Below are 25,562 nucleotides of genomic sequence, written 5' to 3' on the forward strand. Positions count from 1 at the left end.
ACTTAATAGGTTGCTGTCCATCATACAGATTTGTTCATGATTGGAGCTCTTTCCAAATAATCAAAATAGCAAAAGATGCAAATATTCTTAAAACAGCAGTTAAAGCAATCAAAATAATATTTTTTTTCTTAATTTCATTTCTCAGCTAGAACATGTTCAAACTTTGAAATAGGTCTGCATTCTTCCCATCAGAAAAACAGGTTAAGGCAGTGGTGCACAAACTTATCCAGGCGTGTATCCTCCTCCCCCCCCCCCCCATTACTACACAGCCAGGGCTTCCTCAGTCTTGGGCTGAAGGCGGAGCTGGGGACAGAACTCAGGATGGGGAAGGAACTGGGGCTAGAGGTGGAGCAGGGGATGGGCGGGACTGGGGGTGGATCTGTCCCGGAGGCGAAGCTGGTCTGAGGGTGGAGCAGGGATGGAAGTGTAGCGCGCCCTCCCACCCCCCGTAGGAGCTGCCCGGGCCTGGCCACACCCTCCCCCCCAGACTTTCCTCAGTGCCACCCTAGGGAGGCACGCTTCACAATTTAGAGTTAAGCTAAGTGAGCTCTGTCTCTCAATCATGGATTCACCACCATAAGGTCTACCCCACTTTTTTGCTGGAGCACTTTATTCCAAAGTTGTAACCCACTGATGTAACTTGTGTACAGTAGAACCTCAGAGTTACGAACACCAGAGTTACGAACTGACTGGTCAACCACATCCCTCCTTTGGCCTGGTCCACACTAACCCTCTCACTTCGGACTAAGGTACGCAAATTCAGCTACGTTAATAACGTAGCTGAATTCGAAGTACCTTAGTCCGAGCTTACCGCGGGTCCAGACGCGACAGGGAGGCTCCCCCGTCGATGCCGCATACTCCTCTCGCCGAGCTGGAGTACCGGCGTCAACGGCGAGCACTTCCGGGATCTAGACCAGACGCGATAAATCGATCCTAGAACATCGATTGCCTGCCGCCGGACCCGGAGGTAAGTGTAGACGTACCCTTTGGAACTGGAAGTAAACAAATACAGTACAGTGCTGTATTCAACGTATATTACTAAAAAAATAAAAGGAAAGTTTAAAAAAATATTTGACCAGACAAGGAAACTCTTTCTGTGCTTGTTTCATCTAAATTAAGATGGTTAAAAGCAGCATTTTTCTTCTGCATAGTAAAGTTTTCAAGCTGTATTAGATTGATGTTCAGTTGTGAACTTTTGAAAGAACACCAATAAAGCTTAGTTCACAGTTACGAACAACCTCCATTGCCAATGTGTTTGTAACTCCAGGTTCTACTCTTGTTCTACTACAATATGGTAACAAGTATTGAACAACAATCCGATAAGTCCAAGCATGGCTAATAGGACTCTGCATACTATTAGTGCTGATTGTAGTCTTAACTGCTGTTTTCAAGGTGTCTGCAGCATTTGCTATGTTCATGCTTTGGGAGAAATTCCAGAAGATGATTTGTGTATGCATGTGCTTCTGTGTTTCACAGTGGAGTCTGGATTGCAGGAGCTCTATATGCTTTAAATAATAAATTTAGAGCTGTATTTCCCAGTTTTACAATGAGGTCATTTACCATGAACTCTTTCTTGCTCCTTACCACATACAATTCTTTAGTATCTAAGGGGCCACCTGCACCATAAACGAAGGTGTGATTGCAATATGGGTAAGCATGCCCACACTAGATTTTATCTAGCTGCTGTGGGTAACAATAGCAGGGAAGACATGGCAGCAAAGATCCCAGCACGGACCAACAACTTGAGCACATCCCCAGGGTCCCCAATGGGCATGTACTGGGTAGGGTTGTACTGAATTGGGAGGGACAGTCCAAAAATGCAAAGTTCTGGTCCTGGGCTTGAATGACTCTGGGACAGGCACCCTCCTCTTTCCGGGGTGGGGTGGGGGAAGGCTTAGGTGGGCCTTAGCCCACCTCTTGCCATGAGGCCGCGCCCCCTTCTCTCCCCAAGACCCCACCACCAGGCCAGAAGCTGGAGCTGGGCAGTAATAAGAGCTGCCCAGGAAGCTTGGGCTGCTGTGGGGAGCGCTGGAACCTCCACTTGCCATGGGTGGTGCGCCCCAGCATCCTGCCTGGCCAGGGGTCGAGGCCTCAGTCGAAGAGGAGGGGCAGGGATGGGGCCTTGGTGGAAGAGGAGGAACAGGGGCTGGGGTCACATAGGGGGTGGGACTCTTACACGTGTCTTGCTTTTGCCTTTTGAAAAGGTGGTCACCCTAGTACTGTGGTGATGATCCCATGCTGAAGTCTGTGCCACCCATGTCCTCACTACCACTATTACCCACACCAGCTAAATGAAAGCCAGCATGGGTATGTCTACCTGCATTGCAGTCACACACCTTCATTTGTAATGTAGGCATACCCTTAGATTCTGGTTCTGCAAGCACTTGCTGTGGGGCATAGGGCTAAGTGTACCATGTTTAGTCCTACTGAAATATCAGTGGCACCACACCTGGTGGTAAGCACAATACTTGGTAGTAAACGTTTTCAGGATCAGACCCTTACAAAGGGCCAGCACATCTCCAGTCCCTGAGCTCAGGGACTTCTCTCTTAGGGGACACAGTGCTTCAAAGGAAGGCAAGGCCATGGCCCCACCCCCTCCTCACAGGCCTGTGGAGTAGGACCAATGCACAGGGGGTAGTGCTGAATCCTTGGAAATGAGGTAGCAGTGGGCATGGTACGTTCCCACTGTGTGGTGTGCATCAGCCCTACCCCAGAGTTGTGCCTAAAAAATACAATAAAGCCCTTAATAACAAGCGCTAAATCCTACACGGTCCTTACACAGGCAAAACTGCTAGTGACTGCAATGGGAGGTTTGCTTGAGTAAGAGCTGATAGGATTTGGCTCAAAATGCGAATGCTTAAAACTGTAATTTAAATTCATTTGACATCATGTTCGATTCCCTAATTGCTAACCTTCTTTACACAGAGCGCTGGGGTCTTGTAACACTCCCTAGCTGACCTTCAAAACAACTACGAGTAGGACTCTAGGGAGATTTTTGGTACGTTGTATGTATGATGTATATACATATCTAACATACAAACCTCTCAAAGCACTTTTTGGGGGAGAGAAAAGCCATGCATTCCAGAACAAAAAAAGTTCACGAAGAGCAGAGTTAGTAATTCATAACAAACAGTTGAGTTGGATTAGAGTGATTTATTTTTTCTAATGCTGACCAATTGGTGGGTATAAGCTGTGTCCACAGCAGTGAAAAATGCTGACTGATGAGATAAAACAATTGCACTCAGGCTTATGCTGTGCTGGGATTGACTAAAGAGACAGACACAGTAGCCTTTTTTTTTTTTTTTTTTTTTTTTTTAGTAAGGGCTATTTGGAATTGATTGGGTGGGGAGGTGAGAAATAGGGAGGTGTCATCAGTGCAGCTCAGAAATCAGTGGTTTGGGTAGCAGTTTCCTGTAACAGCATGAGCTGGCCCACTGCCACGCTTCTACGGCTGTGTGCTTGAATAGGGTAGACTGGGGAACAGCTGTACCTAGCACTCTGTGTTGTGCTTGGGAAGCAGAACACTTCCTCTTCATGGAACAGCCTCAGAATGTTTTGTCTGAAAGGTGAGGGGGCTTCTTTGACAAAGTTGTTGCGCTGGTTCTAGCCAACAGGACTGTGTTGTTTCATAGGGATGGATTTTAGTGTTAAGATGGCAACTCCTTTAAAAACACAACTTGATGTGAGTTTATTCTGTGCAGAAATGAGAGAGTGGCATCAATTCATTGTTCCTTTTGTTCCTACGAGCAGGCAAAAGACCCACTGCTGCCTGGTTGGAATTCTCATGTAGGGTACATGAATGTTTGTCAGACAAAAGGTCAAGCTTGTTGTATGTGTGTGAAGTAAACTTGGGTAGCTTAATGTAGAGAATATTTCAAAGGGACTTAGTTGCATCACAGAAACTTTTGGAAGGGTTTATTATGTAAAGCATGTGCACCGGTAATGCTGCATTGTGAGTTCAACAAGACTGTATCTCAATTTAATTATTCCCAATTGGTTTTGTCATAATAATGCAAATTCTCAGTAGAAATTAATTCTGCTGTTATGGTTTAGATCTTTTCTGGACCCAGAATAAAGGCTGAGCCATACTAACAACAAAGGGTGTAAGGGTGTGTGTGTGTGTACGCACCAGTGAGTAAGTAAGTAATTGGGCTTTGTAAGATTGTGTTCCTGAAGGGAAGTATTTCCTCAGAAATGATCTTGCTGCTACTGTCATAGTTTGCTGAAGTGTAGTTGCTGAAAGATCACTGAGCAAAGAGCTGTTGGGGTAGAGTGTTAGGACTCTGACACAGATTTAATTTTCCAGTAAACAGTAAAATTAAATATTTGCACACATTTGTTTTTGGTTTGGTAAGAACTTCTTGTCCATTTTTCAAAGTGGTAATATCAAAATATTGAATAAATTATACTTTATACTACTACAAACTTGTTACTTATTATATCAGGGTAGCACTTAGAGGCCACAAGCATGACTTGGGTCCCATTGTGCTAGCATTGCATTCATACATAACAAAAAGAGCGTCCCTGTCCCCAGAATCTTAGTCTAATTAATGCCATTATATTTTCATAGTTTTTTGATAAAGTCTTAACTGGTTAGAGGACACTGTTTCACTATATGTTAGGTTCATCTTAAATGACACATTGGATATGCTTCTGCACACATGCACGCACTCAAAAAGTTGTGTTGTGTGCATTTTTAAAAAACTGTTTTAAACAAAATTCATGACATCACCCTTTTTAAAACCCAGCAGGCCACTGGGTTTTAAAAAACAAAACCCAGTGATTCTGAGCTGTTGATTGCGAAAGCATTAAATTATTATTTTATGCAGGATATTAGTTACTGCTGAAACGAAGAACCTATCTGGAATATGGGTAATATTTTCAAAAGCTCAAAAGTCCAATTTCCAAAAGTGTACTAAGCACTTAGGAATCTGTCTCATTGACTGTGAATGAGACATAGTCTTCTTAGTGCTTAAGCAGCTTTTGAAAATGGGACTTAAGCCCCTTTAAAAATTTACTGTCTACAGCATGTCTCGTGTCCAACGCACAGACGTAGAACGTCTTTTTTTTTTTAAAATACAGTAAAGGACTGCAAGTCCTGAATGTCCCTTGATTTTTAAACAATATTTATGTAAATGCCAAATGCAAGGGAAAATGTATCAACATATGAAATGCATTTTTATAAGTATTTTTTCTTGATATACGATTTGGTAACTATAAGATGCAGAAGATAAGTTAAGGGTGCCCTTTGAGTTTATGGCTATAGTGGATAAATGTTGAAATATTAACAGTACATTTGTGATAAATGTTATGACATCTGTCACATTCAGGGTTGCAATCCAGACCAGTGAGGAGGTTGTCATCACCTACCCTGCAATTTAGGGTGCCTCACAATGCTTTGTTGCTGTAACTCCCAACCTGGGCTACTCTCAGACAGCCAAACAGCACGCAGGTCACACCCTGAGTGTTTGTGTATAGCTCCAGCCTGCCAGCAACACTGACCCCAGCAGTCCTGGTTACTAGCTGCAGGGTGACTCCAACACACTCCCCAAAATGTGTGTTCTGCACTGTTCATCCCTTGTAAGGTATCATTTGAAAACTCACTGGTCAATCATATCATGGTGAAATTGACTGAAATGTGGTTACCAGCTAAGTTCCCTGTCAGCTGCACGCAGCAGCCTATTTAGCACTGTGCAGGTGCTCAGGGAACCCACCCAGGGACCTCCTCCAGCCCTAAACAAATCTGGCCCCCAACCTGCCATGGCCGGTTCAGATATCATAAGTCCGTTGTCCCGGTAAGGGGTCAACGTACAACAGTTTGCTGCTTTAATTGGAGTAAACCAACATTTCATTTTAAACACAGCACTGGATTAGTTTGATGAAATAAAACAAGTTTATTTAACTACAAAGAAATTTTAAGTGAGTACATGTATAAGACAATAAAGTCAGAAATGGTTACCAGAGAAATAAAAATAAAACACTTTCTAGTAACTAAAACTTAACAAATTAGACTTGGTTAAAGTTAAAATTCTTACCACAGGTTCCGAGCAACATTGCTGATCAAATTTTCAAGTCAGGGTCTCTCGCCAAAGTCCAAAGGCTAGGTTTGTTTTTTGTTTGTTTGGTCTTTTCAGGTGAAAAAACGAGAGAGAGGGAGAGATACTTCGGGGTATGTTTGCCTCTCATTTCTATGGTCCAGTCACCCTTTGAAATACATTTTCCTGAGCGTTACCCTTGGATAAAGTTCATTCCTGCTGTGAGGTTGGAGTCATGGAGTCTTACGGTGGAAGAGGTTCCATGCTGTTGTTTGCTAAAATATAGATGGATCTGTTCCTGCCCCCCTTCTTTTTCAAAGAATGGCCACTTGACAGGAGATTTCCTATCAACTTTGATGACACCTGGCTAGAGGCGTCAACTTGTCCTTTGTCTATGAGAAACAGGTGTTTCCATTCCACAGACTGGTATGGTAACCAGTGATCCCTCTAATTTTTCACATCCATGTGTGGAATGAATTTTGTTATGTGCACCAATATGGAGGTGATGTGTGACACATCACCTTCATATCGATGCACATAACAAAATTCATGTGGTGGGGGTGGGGCTGAGGGGTTCAGCATGTGGGAGGGGGCTCAGGGCTGGGGCAGAGGGTTGGGGTGCAGGGGTGTGAGGGCTCCAGCTGGGGGTATGGGCTCTGGGGTAGGGCCAAGGATGAGGAGTTTGGGGGTGCAGGAGGGTGCTCCGGGATTACGACAGGGAGAGAGGACTCCCCCCAGCTCTCTCTCCCTGCAGCAGCACCTGGGGTGGGGGATAAAGGTGCCTCTCACCGCGGCGGCAGTTCCGGGGCTGGGTTTGGGCCAAGATAGGGGCGCCCTGGCATAGTTGGAGTTGGGGGGCTGCCCTGGCCACAGCAGATCCAGATTGTGGCATAATTGGGACTGGGGGGCTGCCCCGGCCGTGGCAGGTTGGGGGCCAGGTTTGTTTGGGGCTTGGGAAGGTCCCTGGGTGGGTTCCCTGAGCACCCGCACAGTGCTAAATAGGCTGCTGCGTGCAGCTGCGCAGCTTATGGGGAACTTAGCTGGTAACCACATTTCAGTCAATTTCACCATGATATGATTGACCAGTGAGTTTTCAAATGATACCTTACAAGGCATATTTTGTACAAAGATTATTACAGTAGTGTGTAGGGTGTGAATACAGAGGTTCATATGGTGAAAACATCAGCATCAAAATTTTTACTGTATGCATGTGTTATCTTAGTCATTGCGGTGACAAGATAGGCTTCCTGTCTTTCCCATTCCAGTCATGTTAGTTACACTCTGGTCTCTCTCCTATTCTCTGTATCCTCCCTAGAAAGTGGTATTGTAGTGCCATTTTATCATCATGAGGGATGTTCTCTACTTCCTAAAATAATTCTGAAATCAATAATTTAAGTAAAAACTAGCATATGCTATGCTACCGGTAGTTTTAATTTATATTCATGTTTATAATCCTATAGTAACTTGGAGGTACAAGTCTCTAATTTACTTCATTTCCCCCAATTTTTTTAGTAATTCCCAATAGTTTTCTATCGTATCAGTCTGTTTGATTTATCCTAATCATTGTATTTAGCTGCAGTTTTGGATATATTGTTAAATCAAGATACAATAGAATGAGGGGAGACTGAGAAGTGGGTTTGTTTTCTGTCTCTTAAACAGTGCAACCTGTTTGTCCTGTGGGTATTAGTTTTGTTTTGTTTTCAGTTCAGAAAGCTCTAGGAGAGTTGTTTGTTTTTATTTGCATGTTTCTATGCCTAGCAACTCCTGTGTTGCTGTGCAGTAGGAGTTTTCTTCAGTCTCTGGTTATGATTAGCATTCTTGCTTAGATGTATTAGTTATTAATGTCTATGTATGTTTTGAATCATGTGTGTACTTGTGGGGGCTGTTTGGCACTGAAATCCTCCATCTGAACGTGGGCTCACCGCATCTTTATGGTATTTGGTTCAGCATCCCTCTAATTTGTCTTTTTTTTAACTACCATTTGTGCTCACTTTACCATTATCCTTGCCACCCATGTGCAGCCACCATGTCAGTATCAAAAGAAAAGGCACACAATATCCTTCAGAACTACCATCAATTTGGAATTGCTCTGGCAAAGGACACCGTTCAGACAGGAGACCTCCATCCTCATGTCTAGAGCCCTGCGTGGCTACAAAATTTGTATCCACATCCAACCCGCGAGCTGCAGATATCTGCAGATTTGCAGGGTTTTAGATATGAAATTTGGATCCACATCCATCCACGATCTGCCAAAATGATCTGCAGATATAAAGCGGATATTCCCAGATTTGCAGGGCTGTACTCATGTCCCCAGTGAACCAGAATGTATTTCCTCTAGATGTATCTGAGCTTTCCAGCATCAAGGAGCATTAGTTTTGAAATAGCTTCTGCACCGTAATGTCCCATTTGGAAGTGCCAGGTGCTACTTCATAATCTCTGGGATTATTGGAAAATATGATGATACATTAATATAAATGTTATTGCTGATTGACTGAAACAGCTCTTGTATAGATGTATGTGGATGCAGGGCAGAAGCTGGACTGTTTTATTGCTCTCAAAAGCTTGGACTGGAGAGATGGATATCTAGAAACTAAATATATTTTAGTCCTTAAGAGTTAATATCAGGAAGGGTCATGAGCATCAGTCTCAGTACATTGGCATGTGCTGAAAAGTGAACTCGGACTTTTGCCTAGGAACTCTTTGGTTCTTTGCAGAAGTTCATAGTTTCACAAAGGGGTAATAGTGCCAGAAATGCTGTAAAGTGGGTGCCTGCTACCTGCCTGCTGTTGAGAAGTATTTTCCATATCCTTGCACGTCTTACAACTGTGTGTTTGGTGGGGGAAATTCTTCATACCAATAATAGCAAAGAGTTATGTTAGAAACTATCTTTGAAAAATCCTGGGCATGTGGGTTGTTGCTCCCTAGAGGAGAGTTCCATTCTGTAAATACAGATTAATTAAAAAAAAAAAAAAAAATCACAGGCCTGCTCACCAGTTGTCTCGTGTGTGTTATGCATGTAAAGACGTTCCTTGGATTCTTTTCTTGGCAACGTTCTCAGAAAATATCTAATGTTTAGAATCAGAAACAGATTTTCTCTGATGTCTTGAAACGAATGCATTTTCCAAGTTGAGCCATTCAAATGACAATTTGTACACGCAATTGCTTTTTCCTATTTCATGTCTTTCCTTTTTCTTTCTTTTCCCCCCCATATATACAGCAGCAAATCAGAAGAGAGGGAGAGAAGGGAAGAAATTTGGAGTCAATTAAAGTGACAGTGCTGCCTGCCTATAAGATTCCAGTCAAAATTTAAAACTGCTTTATTTAAAACTAGGAAGTCAGCTGGTTAGTGGTGGGTGGGTAGGTGGGCGTGTGTGTGTGTGTGTTCAGTTAACATGAATTCAATTCTGTCTTTTAATTCCATCTTGGATTTTTGAAATCCTGTATGTGTGCTGCATTTTGTGTATCATATAGATCCTTTTTAATAATGTACAGCAATGATAAGGGCACTGAAGTAGCTTCTCCCAACAGTGGAACAAGCAATCTTAATAAATACGTTGAACATAATTCACACATTTCTATATTGAAATTGTCTTTTTCTTGAAATCATTTTATTGCCTTTTATCTCACTGTCCCAGGTCTCCTAGCATCAACTCTGGTATTTGTGAGTAAAGTGATTATTATCAGAACTGTTGCTACATGGACTCTAGTTACTATAAAGAGTGAATGGAAGTGTAAAGCAAAGATAAATAATGCATGATTCTGAATTGGTAAAGTTCAATATTGATTTTGCTCCTTAGTAGAAGGTTGTTTCCTCTTAAATAAGTTTTTGATATGTTATGACAAGCATAGGTGCTGGGGGTGCAGCCACACCCCTAGGCTTGAAGTGGTTTCCATCATATGCAGGGTATACAGCTTGGTTCAATGCCTCTCAGCACCCCCACTATTTAAATTGTTCCAGTACCCCTGGATGGCAACACACTCTTTATAATTATGATTCAGCAGAGTTTGGTAGCCAAGATGTGGTGGTTTAGTTCAGGGGTTCTCAACCTTTTTCTTTCTGAGGCCCCCCTCAACATGCTATAAAAACTCCAGGGCCCAGTGTGGGGAACCAGGGCTCTGGGGCTGGGCCCTCGGGCATAGGTGTAGTTTGACTTCTGTTTTAGGGGGCAGGAGCCGACAAGGCTTGGGCCAACTCCACACAGCAGGGTCCAGGAAGGCAATGCTACCTCCACGCCCTGATTCACCTCAGCAGGCCACCCAACCTGTCTGGGTTGTGTGTGGTGGGGGTTCAGCTCAAAAAGTTTGAAATCCGCTCATGGTACAGGGAGGGGATAGTTAAGGGCTATGTGCAGGCAAGGGGTTAGCTTAGGGTGCAAGGAGAGGGCAGCTAGGGGCTGTGTGTGAGTGGGGGGGGTAGCTTAGGGTGCAGGATGGGGGTAGGTAGAGCTGTGTGCAGACGGGGTAGCTCAGGGTGCAGAGAGGGGGTAGCTAGGGGCTGTGTGCAGGCAGGGGGTAGGTAGCTCAGGGTGCAAGGACAGGATAGCTGGGGCTGTGTGAGGGCAGGGGGGAGGCTCAGTATGCAAGGAGGAGGTAGCTAGGGGCTGTGCGCCAGTAGGGCTCCCCTGTGGTCACTGCTCCCAAGGGCTGTGCCAGCCACAGAGGGGGGTCCCACTGCTTGGGCAGCTGTTACTGGCTGCATGAGCTGAGGCGCAGCTGCAACTCCGGGCATTAGTAGCAGATGGGGGAATGCCGTGGCTGCCTACTTCATGCCACCAGCCAGAGCAGGCTCTGCCTGCCTTCGGCTTCCTGCCTCTGACCTGGCCAGGGTGTGAGGCCTCGGGGACAGGGAGAGGAGGAAGGGTGTGTGTGTGTGTGTGTGTGTGTGTGTGTGTGAAGCTGTCCCCGGGACTGCCCCACTCTGGCACTGCTGTGGTGGTGGGGGGTGCACCAGGGTTTAGGGTTTCAGCCCCGCGGTGGGGGGCACCGGAGCTCGGGGTTTCAGCCCTGTGGTAGGGAGGCACCAGGGCTTGGGCTGTCTGGGTTTCAGACGTGGGGTCCCGCGGCCTCCCTGAAACCAGTGGTTCTCATGGACCCCTGGTTGAAAACCACTGCTTTAGTTAACCATTCTTTCTTCTTGGCTCTTCATCTTTATTTTTTCCCTCTTGTACTTTACAGAGCTGCTCTCTTTTGTTCCCATCTACTAGTCTATTTTCTTCACTTCTCCTTTTCTGGCACACCCTGTTATATTTAATATCTATTCCGTTAATCTCTACTGAAGTCTACTCAGACCATAGGTACTGATTGGCTGGGCTGCTACCCTGCTTAACCACTGCCACCCCTATTCCATTGAATGGAACACTTTACACAGGCCTTGTCTACACTAGAAAGGGTTTGCTGGTATAGTTATATTCAGTGGTGGTTTCTGAACTTTGGGGCAAGTGAGGCAATTTGCCTGCTCAGCAGGGAGGAGCTGAGAGGAAGTGGGGGGAGCTAGGAGAAGATAGGGGTAGTGGGCAAGCTGGGGGAGGCCCAGCGGAGCAAAGGGGGACTCCCTGAAGAGCCCTACCTGTGCCCAGCTCTTGCTCCCTGTGGGGGGTTCTCCTGTCTAGGCGGCGCAGCCACCCAACTCCCAACATCTTCAGCTCTGCCCGGGTCTTCTAGTGGCTTCAGTCCCAGCACACCCTACACAACAGAGGGGAGAGGTCCTGGTTACTCCTGTGATAGGAGAGGCAGTAGGAAGGGGGTCCTGGTCAGGACCTCTACCTTCCCAGCATCCTTTATATACTAGCTGCCACTGGTTATATTGGTGTAGCTATACCAGCAAACCTGCCTACACCTACAGGTGCAGCTTATGCCAACAGAAGAGTGTTTTCCACCTGTATAACTTGCATCGATGCCCTGAAAAAAATAATATATATTTATAAAAGCGTATACTGACTTTTTTGTTGATATAACTGAGTCTACATCAGTGCTCTAGCAGGCATAGCTCTGTTTGTTAGGGATGTGACTTTTTCCCCCCCATACTGCTAAACGAAATAGCGATACCAGCAAAACTTTTCAGTTTACACCAGGCCCTGGTCTAACTCTCAACAGGACATCAGTGTCAATTCCAAGATGAAACCAGGTTGACACAGAGCAATAAAGAGAAGTCTACCCAAAACAGCATGGCCTAATGGTCCAAATAAACCCAACAACATTTTAAATGGGAAAATTTAAAATAGTTGTTGGTTAAACAACGAAAGCTTCACTTTTTCATGCTGAAAGGAACAGAGGGTGGGACATATCAGGAAAGGTTAAAAGAGCTAATATGTGTAGGTTGGCTCAATGAGTATGTGAAGTTGCTGTCTGCCATATTCTATAGGGTCTGAATACCAAAGAGCGAGGGGAATTGTTTGCGTTACCTGGAGTAACAAAGTGAAATTGAATGGAACACAAGGAAAATGTAGGTTGAAATAATGGGGGGGGGGGAAATCTCAGTGAAATCAGTTAGGTTGTGGAATAGTATCCGAACACAAATGTTGAAAGCCCCACTTAACTACTGTTTTTTATATTACAATAGGACTCAGAGGCTCCAGTTGAGATCAAGACTCCATTGTGTTAAGCATTGTACAAACGCAGAGTAAAACATAGTCCTTGCCTCAGCGATCACAGACTGGACTGACAGTGGGTGGGAGGGGAAACAGCATGGAGAGGTGAAGTGACTTTCCAAACGTCATGTATTAAGTCAGTGGCAGAGCTGAGATAAAACCTACATCTGCCCTATTCAGTAGCCTGCACTCCCTTTGTCATTTGCCTCTTGATTCATTTAACAGCAGACTGGACAAAGTACCAATTAAAAGCTGCAGATAGATACTGGAAATTACAAGCTGATTACAAATATAACTGAATCAGTGGAAACGGATACAAAAATGTTTGCAGAATTTAGTTTAGACAGCACCTTCACCGTATTCCTTAACAGCAAGGCTAAATATTGGGCCGTGTTCATGATACCCATGAAATAAGTAGGGCCCAGTCCTGAAGACTCTAGATAGGCAAAACTCTTATTGGATTGAACCCATAAAGAAAATATTAACTGCTGCCCTTCAGAAAGGATACTTTAAGTGTCCTACAGAATATTTGTTATAAGGCTAGTGATATACATTCTGTACATATTTTATGTAATTCTTACACTTCCAGGGAAGCTCACTGAAAAAACAAAAGGCATCACACTGAAATATATAAACGTACACATGAGATACTAATTAAATATATTGCTTGCATTGCTGCTTTCACTCTTCCCTGCTCCCACCAGGTGTCTCAGACATAAAAAGCTACACAACACAATAAGGTTGCTGAAAAAGATAAACTAAACTATAGTGCATGTTCATAACATTGTGCTGCTTCTGAAAATAGGTTCCACTATCTTCTAACAAAGCTCTGAAACTATTCTGGGGTGTCACTGATCTCCCAAGCCTTTTACATGTTTGAGAACCATGTAAAACAAGTTTCCTTGTATCAGTTGAAAGAAGAAACGGGGGTTCCTTACTTTATTTATCCAAAGTTGATCTTTTGTAGCTATGTGGGAAAAGCTCCCTCAATATGCTAGGAATACACGAAGGGGTGAAAGTAAGGCGGTATGGGCAGGTACGGCATACCGGTTAAAAAGTGGCTGCTGGTACCGGCCCATACCGCTGACTTAGCACTTTAACGTCTTTGCCCCTTTTGCCCTCCTCCCCCGCGCCGATGGGGGGCAAAAGGAGCAGCTGCCCCAAGGCCGGTGATTTAAAAGGCCCCAGGGCTCTGGCTGCCACTAACGCGGGAGTGGCCAGAGCCCCGGTCCCTTTAAATTGCCACCCCAGCCCCGCCCCTTCCAGGGAAGGGGACGGAGCGGGTACTGTACCAGTAAGAGTTCAATTTTACTTTCACCCGTGAAGACTATTCCAAATAAATGACCTGACATTTATCACCAGAGGACAACAGATGTTTTATCTTCTGCAGATATATAAAAAAGAAACCCTCTGTGCCAGTTATGAAAGCAAAATATGAAGATTAAAAGAGGGAGGAAAAGAAATAGCAATAAAAACAAACCAATTAAAAAGAGCTGAACTTCAGTGTTGACGTTCTGTTTCACTAAATTTCTTGTTCATCAGAAAAACCTGTGAGTAATTTATAATATCTGCTCAACAGCAACACCAGCCTTCTGCAGAGATGGTGGTGAATAAGGCAAAGCTAGAAGAGTACATACTGTATACAGCACTGGTAATGCTATACTTAAACAATGCAAAGTAATGACTTAAATTCTTGAAAAGCCAGTGACGATATTTATAGGCTTATTTGAAGTATGTGTATGCTATTTCACAGAGCACTTCTGCATTAAATTCTTTCAATATTTAGGGATCCCATTAGCTGTACATATCATTTTTCTTGCATATTTTAATGTATTCTTTAGCATGCACTTTTATTCTTTAAAATGGGAGTGTTGGCTTTTGGCTGCAATTTAAGAGGAATTCACTGCCCTCTGTTGAGCAGCAAAGCAACATCTGTACTGTATTGACAGCTCACCATCTGCATTTAATTTTTTTTTTAAATAGAGATGGTTAAAACATTGGCAGATTAAGATAACAGAAGTGAAGTAATGAGAACATGGGACCCTTCTACAGATCATTCAGTGACCACCAGTTCCTCTTCATAGTGGCAGTATTGTGTGAACCTTGGTAGCAATGGTAGGAGTGCTAGTTTAGACTTAAGTTCAGGTGGTCACTGGCCTTTCTAAGAACCATGTTTTCTGTGCTCAGAGCAGGTCTTCACAGAACAGTGCTTGCCATCTTTCCGACACTAACAGTCCCACAAGTGGGGCTGGAAAAGGGGTAAGAAGCATCACAGTTCAGGGCAGCATGTATTCCCCTTCTGTGATCCAGCAAGGCCACCAACTTTTAGGTGCCAAGCTCCTCAGCCATCACCTTTCTTGGGTGGAGACCTGCATCTCTCTCCCTCCTGACCGGGGTCTATACAGGCTGCACAGTTCCCTCCAAACACCATGAGTTCCCCAGCAAGCCAGACTGCGTAAGCAGGCCTGTTGTCTTGTGACCAGGACGTGGGTGGCTGAAGTAGGAGTCAGGTCTTGTGGTTAGCCCAGAAAGTCGGTAAGCCTGGAATCAGATGACAGAGCTAAGAGTCAGAGGTTAGGATCGGAGCCAAGGGGTCAGCACTGGGTTACCTGGAGCGAGACAAGGTAGGGCCCAAGGCTGGGGCCATCGCAGCTGTGGGCAAATGCTTTGAGCAGCCATTGGACAACTGCTGCTGTTTCTGCTGGACTTAAGAGCTGGTATGCTGACTCTTCCAAGCAATCAGGCAGTATACTACAGGCCAGCTGCTCTTGTCAGGTTGCCTGGAGACTGGCTCTGCTGCAGGCCCCGATTCCTGACACCCGCTTTCCTTTCTTGTCAGAGGCTATAAACAGCGTAATTAATTGTACACTGTTGGAAGATACCAGTTTAAGCAAATGAATTATTCTTAAGGTGAAACCACATGCTGGTTAAAACACAGGAAACAAATGGGATAGATTCAGTTTCTAGAATGGAGAGAGGTAAACAGTGGTGTCCCCCAGGGATCTGTACTGGGTCCTGTGCTATTCAACATATTCATAAATGATCTGGGAAAAGGGGTTAACAGTGAGGGGGCAAAGTTTGCAGATGATACAAAATTATACATAAAACAGTTAAGTCCAAAGCAGATTGTGAAGAGTTACACTGAACTTGGTGATTGAATTTCATCTGCCATGTTGTTGCCCAGTGTTGATAAATGCAAAGTAATGCATATTGGAAAACATAATCCCAACTATACATACAAAATGATGGGGGTCTAAAATAGCTGTTACCACTCAAGAAAGAAATCTTAAAGTCATTATGGATAGTTCTCTGAAAACATCTGTTTAATGTGCAGCAGCAGTCAAAAAAGCTAACAGAATGTTAGGAACCATTAGGAAAGAGAAAGATAAGATGGAAAATATCATAATGCCACTATTTAAATCCATGGTATGCCCACATCTTGAATACTGCATGCAGTTCTGGTTGCTGTATCTCAAAATAGATGTATGTAAATGTAAAAGCTACAGAGATGGGCAACAAATATGATTAAGGTATGGAACAGCTTCCATACAAGAAGAGATTAAAAAGACTGGGATTCTTCAGCTTGGAAGAAAGACGACTAAGGGGGGGGGATGGAGGGGAAATGATAGTGTTCTATAAAATCATGAATAGTATGGAGAAAGTGAATAAGGCAGTTTTATTTACCCCTTCATAGACCACAAGAACCAGGGGGTCACCTAGTGAAATTCTTAGGCAGCAGGTTTAAAACAAAGTAAAGGAAATACTTCGTACAACATAGTCAACCTATGAAACTTGTTGCCAGGGGATGATGTGAATGCCAAAAGTATAACTGGGTTTAAAAAAAAAAAAAAAAAAAAACTAGCTAAGTTAATGGAGGATAGGTCCATCAATGGTTATTAGCCAAGATGGTCAGGATGTAACCCCATGCTCTGGGTGTCCTAAGCTACTGACTGTCAGATGCTGGGACTGGATGACAGGGGATGGATCACTTGATGATCATCCTGTTCTGTTCATTCCCTTTGAAACATCTGGCATTGGCCACTGTCAGAAGACAGGCTGGTGTGGGCTAGCTGGACCATCAGTCTAACCCGGTATAGCCGTTCTTATGTTCTAATAAGCTTACTAGAGATCAGAGGCAGCTCCCAACAAGGGCTCAGGCAGTTGATCAGTCTTTCAACCCCGCCAGGGTTTTTTTGTGGTTACAAGTTCATAACAGCTATTAGCTCAGAACAAGCACCCCAATGAATCTGTGAGGCACTCCTTTATACTGTTTGGGCCTCACATCTTGTGATCCTGGGAACAGGTAATCAGCAGAGTCTCACCCTCTCTTCAGGGTGTAGCTTCAAAGGGCTGGGTTTCTGTATAATTGCTCGGGTGCGGGAGATTTGCAATCACCCTCTGCTAGATATTTCCCAGGAATTCCACTTCACATGTATTGTCCCAAAAGTTCTTCTTATCTGCCACATTGTTCAATATAGTCCTTTGATCATCTAGGCCCACAATAATACATAACCTGTGCATTTAATAGCATGAACTTCAGAGATACTTAAACTTAATTCAATAAGATCTCCCAAAGATATTGTGGGAAATTGCCATATCTGTCACAAGAAAGTTGAGGAATTTTAGCAAAATTTCCTAGTAAAGATGTGATAAATGAAGTGGCGGCAGCTCCCTTTTATGGACACTCAGCCAGCCAGTTAGCTATAAAATTCCTCTTAGTAGCTGTTCTCTACATGCTTTTCCTGTAAAGGGTTGTAACAAGCCCACAGGTAAAAGAAAAGGAAATGGGCACCTGACCAAAAGAGCCAATGGGTAGAACTTTTTAAAATTGGGAAAGAAACTTTCTGTCTGTCTGTTGTTCTCTCTGGGCTGAAGAGACGGGAAGCTGGAATGCTGTGTAAAGTTTGGAACAAGTATGAAAATTCATCATCCACACCTAGAAGGATTCATTGGGACAGGGAATGTCTAGATAAACGCAATTAGGTTTATTTCTTTTATTTTCTGTAAGGCTTGTGGACTCCTCTGTGCTAACCCCAGATGCTTTTATGTGCTTGTAACCTTTAAACTGAACCCCCAAGAAAGTTATTTTGGGTGCTTAATTTTTGGAATTGCTCTTTTAAAATCTAGCAAAAGCCTAAGTTCCAGATGTTCTTTCTTTTTGTTTTTAATAAAATTTTCCTTTTTTAAGAACAGGATTGGATTTTTGTGTCCCTAAGAGGTTTGTGCATATGTTGCATAATTAGCTGGTGGCAACAGTTGATTTCCTTTGTTTTTTCTTCAGTTCTTCCCAGGAAGGGGAGAGAAAGGGCTTGAGGGTACCCCACAGGAAGGAATTCCCAAGTGTTCCTTCCTGGGTTCTCACAAGGGTTTTTTTTGTTTGTTTGTTTGTTTTTGCACTTGGGTGGTGGCAGCATCTACCCATCCAAGGTCAAGAGAAGCTGTGACCTCGGGAGTTTAATACCAGCCTGGAGTGGCCAGTATTAATTTTTTTAGAATCCTTGCGAGCCCCCATCTTCTGCGCTCGAAGTGCCAGAATGGGGAATCAGCCTTGACAGAAGACCTGGTCAAATGTTTGTATAGCTGAACCAGAGTTTCCTTTAGTTCAAGTGATAGGATTTATGCTTGGTGGAAGGATATTAATTTTATATTTTCTTAGTGACAAAATCCTGGATAGTCCATATTGTATCCTGTAGTGATGATAGTGAGTTTTCCTGACTCTGTTACGATTTCATCTCTTGCTGGTACTTATGCGAAAGAGAAGTTTGAATGATGGATTGAATGAGGGAACTCCAATTTTTTCTTAGTTTATTATTAACATGAGCAAATGGGATACTGTAGCCATGAATGCTTAATTTGTATTTTTTTATTAAATACATTTCAGTAGAGCTTTCATGTCATCTAAATGCATTAGTAGGTCAGCTTTTGTTTTTTGATGCCACAATTGCATATTTCAGATGAAAATTCAAGATCACAATGAAGTTTTAGTTTTTGTTGCTAGCAACCAGTATATGCATAATTGCTGCAGTTTTTTGTGGGTGGGGTGTCCTTCACCATCAGGGGCTCATTGTGCATCCACTGGAAAGCAGCAACTACTGACTGAGGGGGAAGGACTTAGGGCTTGTTTCAGTCTTTTTTAACTCCTGGCCGGTGTGAGGAAGAATCCTGAGGTTGAGAGTGGGAGGATAAAGGGATCCAAACTGAGACTAAAAAAAAAAAGTGTTCTTAAAGAATGAAGTAAATTTTTCATATACTTGCTGTACAGTTGGGTCATGTGAATTTTATAAGGAGCGGGGTAATTTCTCTTTATTTATTTTCCCTTGTCAGGACTGTGCACTTTAATTAAAAAAAAAAAAAAAAAAAAAGCCTTGAATCCCCTAGCTTTACTTCTTGCAATTCTGATTATTTTACCTTTCCATGTGTTGGCTTCACCACATAGTAAGGCCCCAATCCTGCAATTAACAGCATGTGGGCAGATTGGCAATAGGGCTTAAAGCAATCAGAAAAATGCACATTTGTGTGGATGCTACTGAATACTTATTTTCCACATGTACTTAGGGATAGGCATGTGCTAAATGGGAATTTGTGTGAATACATGCTTAATTATGTGCACCTGCAGATTTGCGCTGTGGAAAGTGCATATCTGTAATGACAATAAGTAATGTCAATTCCCCCCCACCCCCCCGCCTCGCCCCCCTTGTATTGAACTCAAACCCTTCAGGTACAAACCCGAAACTACTTTAGCTACATCAGTAACTCCATTAGCTGACAGCAATAGTACGACCTAATCCTCTGTAAACTATTTGTTAGAAGGAAGCATTGTGCAAGCATATCACACCCACACAAAATATGTGCATAGTTGTGAGAAGACAAATGCATGTGGGTATGATTAAATGAAGTCTGAATGACCAAAATTTAGCTCTGTATTTGAAGTGTTTATTCCATGGTGAAGTAAATGGCTTTTAAAAAAAAGTCATTTGTTTATGTGCAGATCATTTATTTGTTGAAAGACTATGATGTTGGAAACTGTTACAGGCTTGTCCATGTCTCTTGGTTGTGAGGCTTGTGTTGTAGGAGGAAAAAAACAAAAACTGCTCAAGCTGGATACCATCTTTTCTTTTCTTTCAGTAAGTATTTTGGGTGGGAACAAAAGTTGTTAGAGAGTTTCCTGTAATGAGCATATTTTGAACTGATGAGTCAGGTCTGTGTTGCGACAAGGAAACAAGTTTTTTGTATATGGTACGTTCCTGGATTTTGAAAAAAATGCAGTTAGTAACCTTGGAAGCAGGCCACTTAACTGTCAGCTTCACTTTTCTACGAATACTATGTTGTAGTTTACACTTAACCTGACTGGGGATTACAGAGGAATGTTTTCTGACTGGAAACCTTACCCACAAAAGCTCTAGAAAGAACAACTGGATTTAGCCCCCTCACTACATCGCATGTCTCCAGGGTTTTTAATTTTTGTAGTGGTTTTGCACTATAGAAAGTTCTCCTTACCCTCTGCCAGTTAACTTTAATTTAAAATGTGCGTGTTCAGTAGTATTTGGATATGTGGCTTTTTGAAATATGCTTCTGTACTCTTCCCTCTTTTCAAAAGATATAATTGAATTTTTGTTTAACTTTTGAAAAGTTTTCCTTATTTACATGTTGGTGGATGGAGATGATATGATTTTCTTGTTCCTCCTCCTTTAAAGAAACATTTTCACCTTGAATCCTAGTCCTTTTCAGAACATGAGTTAAAAGTAGTTTATTACTTCTACTGAAAGTGCTAGCCCTCCTTACAAGTCTCTCTTCCAATTTTTGTGGCTTTGCAGTCACATTTTCCTAATATTTAACATATTTTTTCTTATCTCTTTATGCAGAAATAATTTAAAATCTCCCCACCAAAAACAGGGCAGATTGTAAAGAAGCAGTGAAATTGACAATATGCTAGGTGCTGTCAGATGCAAAAGTAAACTGAAAAAGACTTTTTTCTTTAACCTCTTTCAGTTGAAGTAATCAAATGGGTTAAGCATATGCAAACAGAAGCATGATTTTAAGATGATAATGTCCCTTTAAAAACTATTTCCAAAATCTCTTCTTAGTCCCATCTTGCCCAAATGTTCGGTTGTAGGATAACAGGCCTAATAGGGAGAAAAGATACCCTTGTGATCAAAGCACTGGACTGGGACTGAACAAAGGAGAAGTAGTATCTATTGTCAGTTCTGCAACAGTCTTTCTGTATGACCTTGGCCAAGCCGCTTAACATCTCTGTGCCTCAGATCCTCAGCTATAAAATGGGGAATATTATTATCCGTCTTGTCTAGTTAGACTACAAGCTCCTTGGAGCAGGGATCTTTTTCTATATTTTGTTACAGTACCTAATACAATGGGATGGGATGGGGCCTTTAACTCAAATGAGGTCTCTAGGCAGTGAAGTAATACAAATAATTAATTTTATTTATTTATTTATTTATTTTTAAAGCTAGATAGGTGCTTCATTGTCGACTCAAGGATTTAAAGTAAAATGAAAGCACATGGTCCCAGTTTGAAAGAGTGAAATAATTTAGATTCTGGAATGCGGATTCCCTCTGCAGCAGCTGGTCTGATGACTTTATAGAATAGCGTTATTTTCACATGATCTTATGACCTTTCCAAGTTAGTGTGTGAGTCACCTACAGAGTATTGGTTTGCTTGTAAAAACAAAACACAATTTAGGACAAAATTAAAGGTGCAAGGGGTAGACAGACTGTGTACATATTACATGGGCTAAGGGCAGCCATATCTCTGTCCCTCCCCTCCATCCATGTAAAACAAAACATGCAGAGACACTGGATGGAAGAAGAGGCACAGTATAACAAGTATGTTGGTCTTCATGTTCAGCATCAAATCTGCTTTTCTCAGTCTTCTCAATGCAGTTCATTTTATTAGGCTTATACATCAAGGTTAAACGCCTATAAGAAGATGCACAACTGCATAGATTTGAGGAGTTTGACCTAATTTCTGCATCTTGTTTTGTTGTAGTCTGGAGTAAAACAATTTGGTCTTACATGGGTGGATTGGGTTTATTGAAGAGGAAGTTGTTCACTGAAACAGTAGCATAAGCCACAGCCTAGAATGGTTGGTGAGCTACCCTTTGAGAATAAGTTTCAGAGTAGCAGCCGTGTTAGTCTATATCCGCAAAAAGAACAGGAGTACTTGTAGCACCTTGTTAGTCTCTAAGGTGCCACAAGTACTCCTGTTCCTTTGAGAATAAGTTATTCTGAGTTGCATCTTTAAATTTTGCTTCCTCCTTTATTGTTAGCAAAAATTACCAGATTGATTAATGTCGCTATTGGTAGAAGAAGAATGGGATAACGTCAAACACAGATATCTCGATTCATCTGCTGACACCTTATATTATTTTAAAAGTTCATGACTTACAGGATTGTTACACTAAAATAATTATCTCAGAACACTATGAGCTTTTGATGCTATTACAACAAAGCTTCGTGATATGCTGCAATTTTTTTTTTACCTATTGCTGAACTGAAATTTAAATGCTTTAATTTTCAGAAACTCTATGATTTAATGCACTGTTATTCTATACTGGCAAAGTTTTTGTTACCTTTGGCAAACTTACCTCACGTGTTTGGAACAAGTTGCTAATCCTGAACACAAAGATGTCTATTTATCAAGCTTGTGTCCTTAGTACTGTCCTTTACGGTTATGAAAGTTGGATTATATAATCCAAGCAGGAGTGGATATAGAACAGTTTTCACCTCTACCCTCTTAGTAAAATCCTTGGAGTTACTTGGGTACCAATGGGCCACCAGTAGCGAGATTCTTGAGAGAACCGGTCCACAGTCTATGCAGACTGTGCTGGATGTTTGCAGACTTCGCTGGTTGGGACTTGTGCAGTGCATGCCTTAAGATCATCTGCCGAAGGTTGTGCTTTATGGCCAACTTAAGAACTGCTCATGATGCAGAGGAAGGCCAAAGCTCCGACACAGCGATAAGATCAATCCAAAGCCTCAAGAAAATCAGCATTCCCACTGACAACTGGGAAAATCCTGACCACAGTTGTTCAGTTTGAAGAAGCTGGGTTAAGACTGGTGCAGTCACTGCAGGGAGCGATCAGAGAGCCCAGGCTGAGGCCCACAGGCCAAGCCAGGAAGTGGAGTGTGCTTCAGCTTCCATCTGATGAGTGGACCTGTAGCCACTTTGGGAAGGTTTGCCACTCCTGCATCGGGCCCTGTTCCGATACCGTGGCCAAGCTCCACTGACAGACTTTGTCGCGTCTCCTTTCATCTGTCAAGATGTTGAACAGTCATATAACACATTCTGTATTGTATTTAGCAGAACCTGGGTCCTTTGCCAGAAGACTATATAGTAATTCTAACAGCTTGAAATGGAATAAACTTTATTTTCTAAAATCCTGTTTTCTTTGAATTTTTAGATTAAATTTCCTCTCTTGAAATATTCACCCTGTCAGTCTCTCACCTCTTTCTCAACAGCCCACCACAATTAGTCTTCCCAGATAAAGTTTAAGGTGACAATTCCAACAAACTGTAAAACAGTTTTAAAGTCTTATTTACTACCTTAGGGTACGTCTATACTTACTTCCTGGTCCGGATGTAAGCGATCGATCTTCTGGGATCGATTTATCGCGTCTTGTCTAGACGCGATAAGTCGATCCCGGATCGATCCCGGAAGTGCTCGCCGTCGACGCCGGTACTCCAGCTCAGCGAGAGGAGTACGCGGCATCGACGGGGGAGCCTGCCTGCCGCGTCTGGACCCGCAGTAAGTTCGGACTAAGGTACTTTGAATTCAGCTACGTTATTAATGTAGCTGAATTTGCGTACCTTAGTCCGAAGTGGGGGGTTAGTGTGGACCAGGCCTAAGGCCTTACAATACAGTCTGCCTTGACTGAGGGCCAGTGTGTGGTTACGCTGCCTCAAAAGGAGACCAGGGAACAAATAGTAACAAGTCATTATTCAAGTGCCTTGTTCCCCTTTTGCTTGTCAGGACGGAGGGGAAGAAATCTGTACCAGCCTTTGACAAGGCTCAGGCTACTTCTGCCTCCATGCTTCCTTAGTTGTGCTTGCTGGCATGGCTGGGGTGGAGAGGATGCTGGCATGGCTGGGGTGGAGAGCTCTACACATTCCCCAGTCCTACACTGGAAGTAGAGTAGTGGCCATGAAGAATCTGCTCTTCCCCTATGCTGTGCCCACAATGTGGGTAACTTGTACAAAGGAGGTAGAGGATGCCATTTGATCCAGATATGGACTTTCTAAGCAGGACAGGTTGCCAGGGCACCTAACTATATTGATGCTTCCAACCCCCTTATGTTAAGGGGGAAAAGATCCCCTTGGATCTTAGGTGGTAGTGGGTACTCACAGCATGAGCTACCCATGGCCCAGACAACCCTGTAGGGCCCATCTTCTTGCCCCCCTTCTTTCTCCCCACCTTCGCAGGTCCTTGTCTTCCAAGTCCATTTATGGACAGCCAGTCTTTATCTTTCAGTCACACCAGGGAACTGGCCCCCGCTACCTCTATAGCTTTTATCTCTGACTGTGGCCTCTCACAGCATCTTTGTTCCTCAACAACTGTGTGACTGTCTCATCCACAGACAGGGTGGTAGTCATGGGACTGAGTCAGCCAGCTTTCTTGGCAGTTAGCCTATGTCTATGGAACTCACTTGTTGAGGAGATGAAAATGATTGTGATGCACACCATTTCCGGAACAATACGTAAAGCTCACTCCTTTCCTAGAACAATAACTACTGATATAGTGGAAGAAGGAGGGAGTATTATATCATTTGTTGGATTCAGCCATTTGGATTTTATCTTTTTGTTAGGTGCTTGGATATTATAGAGATGAGAGCAATATAAATAGATATAATTAGCTTAATCCATTAACTTAATTTTTCCATCATGAAACACTGACCATTTAACCAGAGATTATAGATATAAAAGTGACAAATCAATAGGAGCTGATAGAGCATATTAATATAATTATCTCATCTCCAAGAAAGGTTTGCATATTACTCTTGATTCTAAACAATTTGCATTGGTTATCTACTGCACACTGGACAGAAGTATATTGTTCTTATGGGGTTTGACTGTTTATTTGGAAATTAAGTACTGCTAACTTGGACTGCTGCTTACCAGATTCACCTTTCCTTTGTTAATAGCAGCACATATTTTTGTCATTGCCCTTGCTGAAGGAATTAGATGCCTCACTCTGCAAGGATCTATAAATAGTAGAGCTAATCTAATTCTTCTTTCCAACACATTTTTTTCCTCCTCTGGACGGTTGTAAACTATATGTACCGTAAGCAGCTAATTCTACTGGTTTGTGTCAGAAATGTGTTTCTCCAATAATTGGGATATTAAATAAAATAATACTTCAGATTTGCAAAGAATACTGTGTTTTCTGCAGTACTATTATTGCTTAAAATAATAATATTTATTGATACAAGGTATTATTCAAGACCAATTCATGTACTTTGTTGTTGTTGCTAAAGTTCAGGTTTTAGTGTGTTTCCAAGATGGAACTGTAACTGTTAAATTGAAACAAATTTATGATGGGAGGGGGGATGAATTTACCACATGCTTACTAGTTCTGTCAAATATATCGTCTTAGATTTTGGCCTTTTAAAAATAAGAACAGCAAACATTCCTCCATGCTTTAAACTCACATTAAGGAGAGTGGTTAGAGGAGGGTTCTTATTTTAAAAGGTAGTCATTAACCAAACCATGCAGTGATGACAATTTTGGCGGTAAAACTGAAAATACAGTTTAATTATCTCTGCTAATTGAGGGCCAAATTCTGCCATTCTGCTTACCTTGAAAAGTACCAGACTCCACAAGCAGTCCCATTCGTTGCAAGGAGACTTCTTACCAAATAAGGTACTGTACTATAGAGTATAAATGTTAAATAATATGCAATATTAATATTATTAATAAGGGTATTAGAA

The 25,562-nt window shown here is 42.6% G+C and overlaps 1 protein-coding gene across 10 annotated transcripts in view; it reads left to right on the top strand.

Moving 5' to 3' along the window:
- NHSL1 (NHS like 1) overlaps positions 1-25,562 on the top strand; it is a 241,808-nt gene that overhangs the window by 118,227 nt on the left and 98,019 nt on the right. The window contains exon 1 of one of the 10 annotated variants that reach the window (XM_034765553.1): positions 3,481-3,566. The exons of the other annotated variants lie outside the window; for them this stretch is intronic. Coding sequence (XP_034621444.1) covers positions 3,551-3,566 — 16 coding nt within the window. The 5' untranslated portion in view covers positions 3,481-3,550. Of the gene's footprint in view, positions 1-3,480; positions 3,567-25,562 lie in introns of those variants that run through there. 10 annotated transcript variants of the gene reach the window in all.

The sequence above is a fragment of the Trachemys scripta genome, chromosome 3, assembly GCF_013100865.1.
Source record: "Trachemys scripta elegans isolate TJP31775 chromosome 3, CAS_Tse_1.0, whole genome shotgun sequence".
Lineage (NCBI taxonomy): Eukaryota > Metazoa > Chordata > Testudines > Emydidae > Trachemys > Trachemys scripta.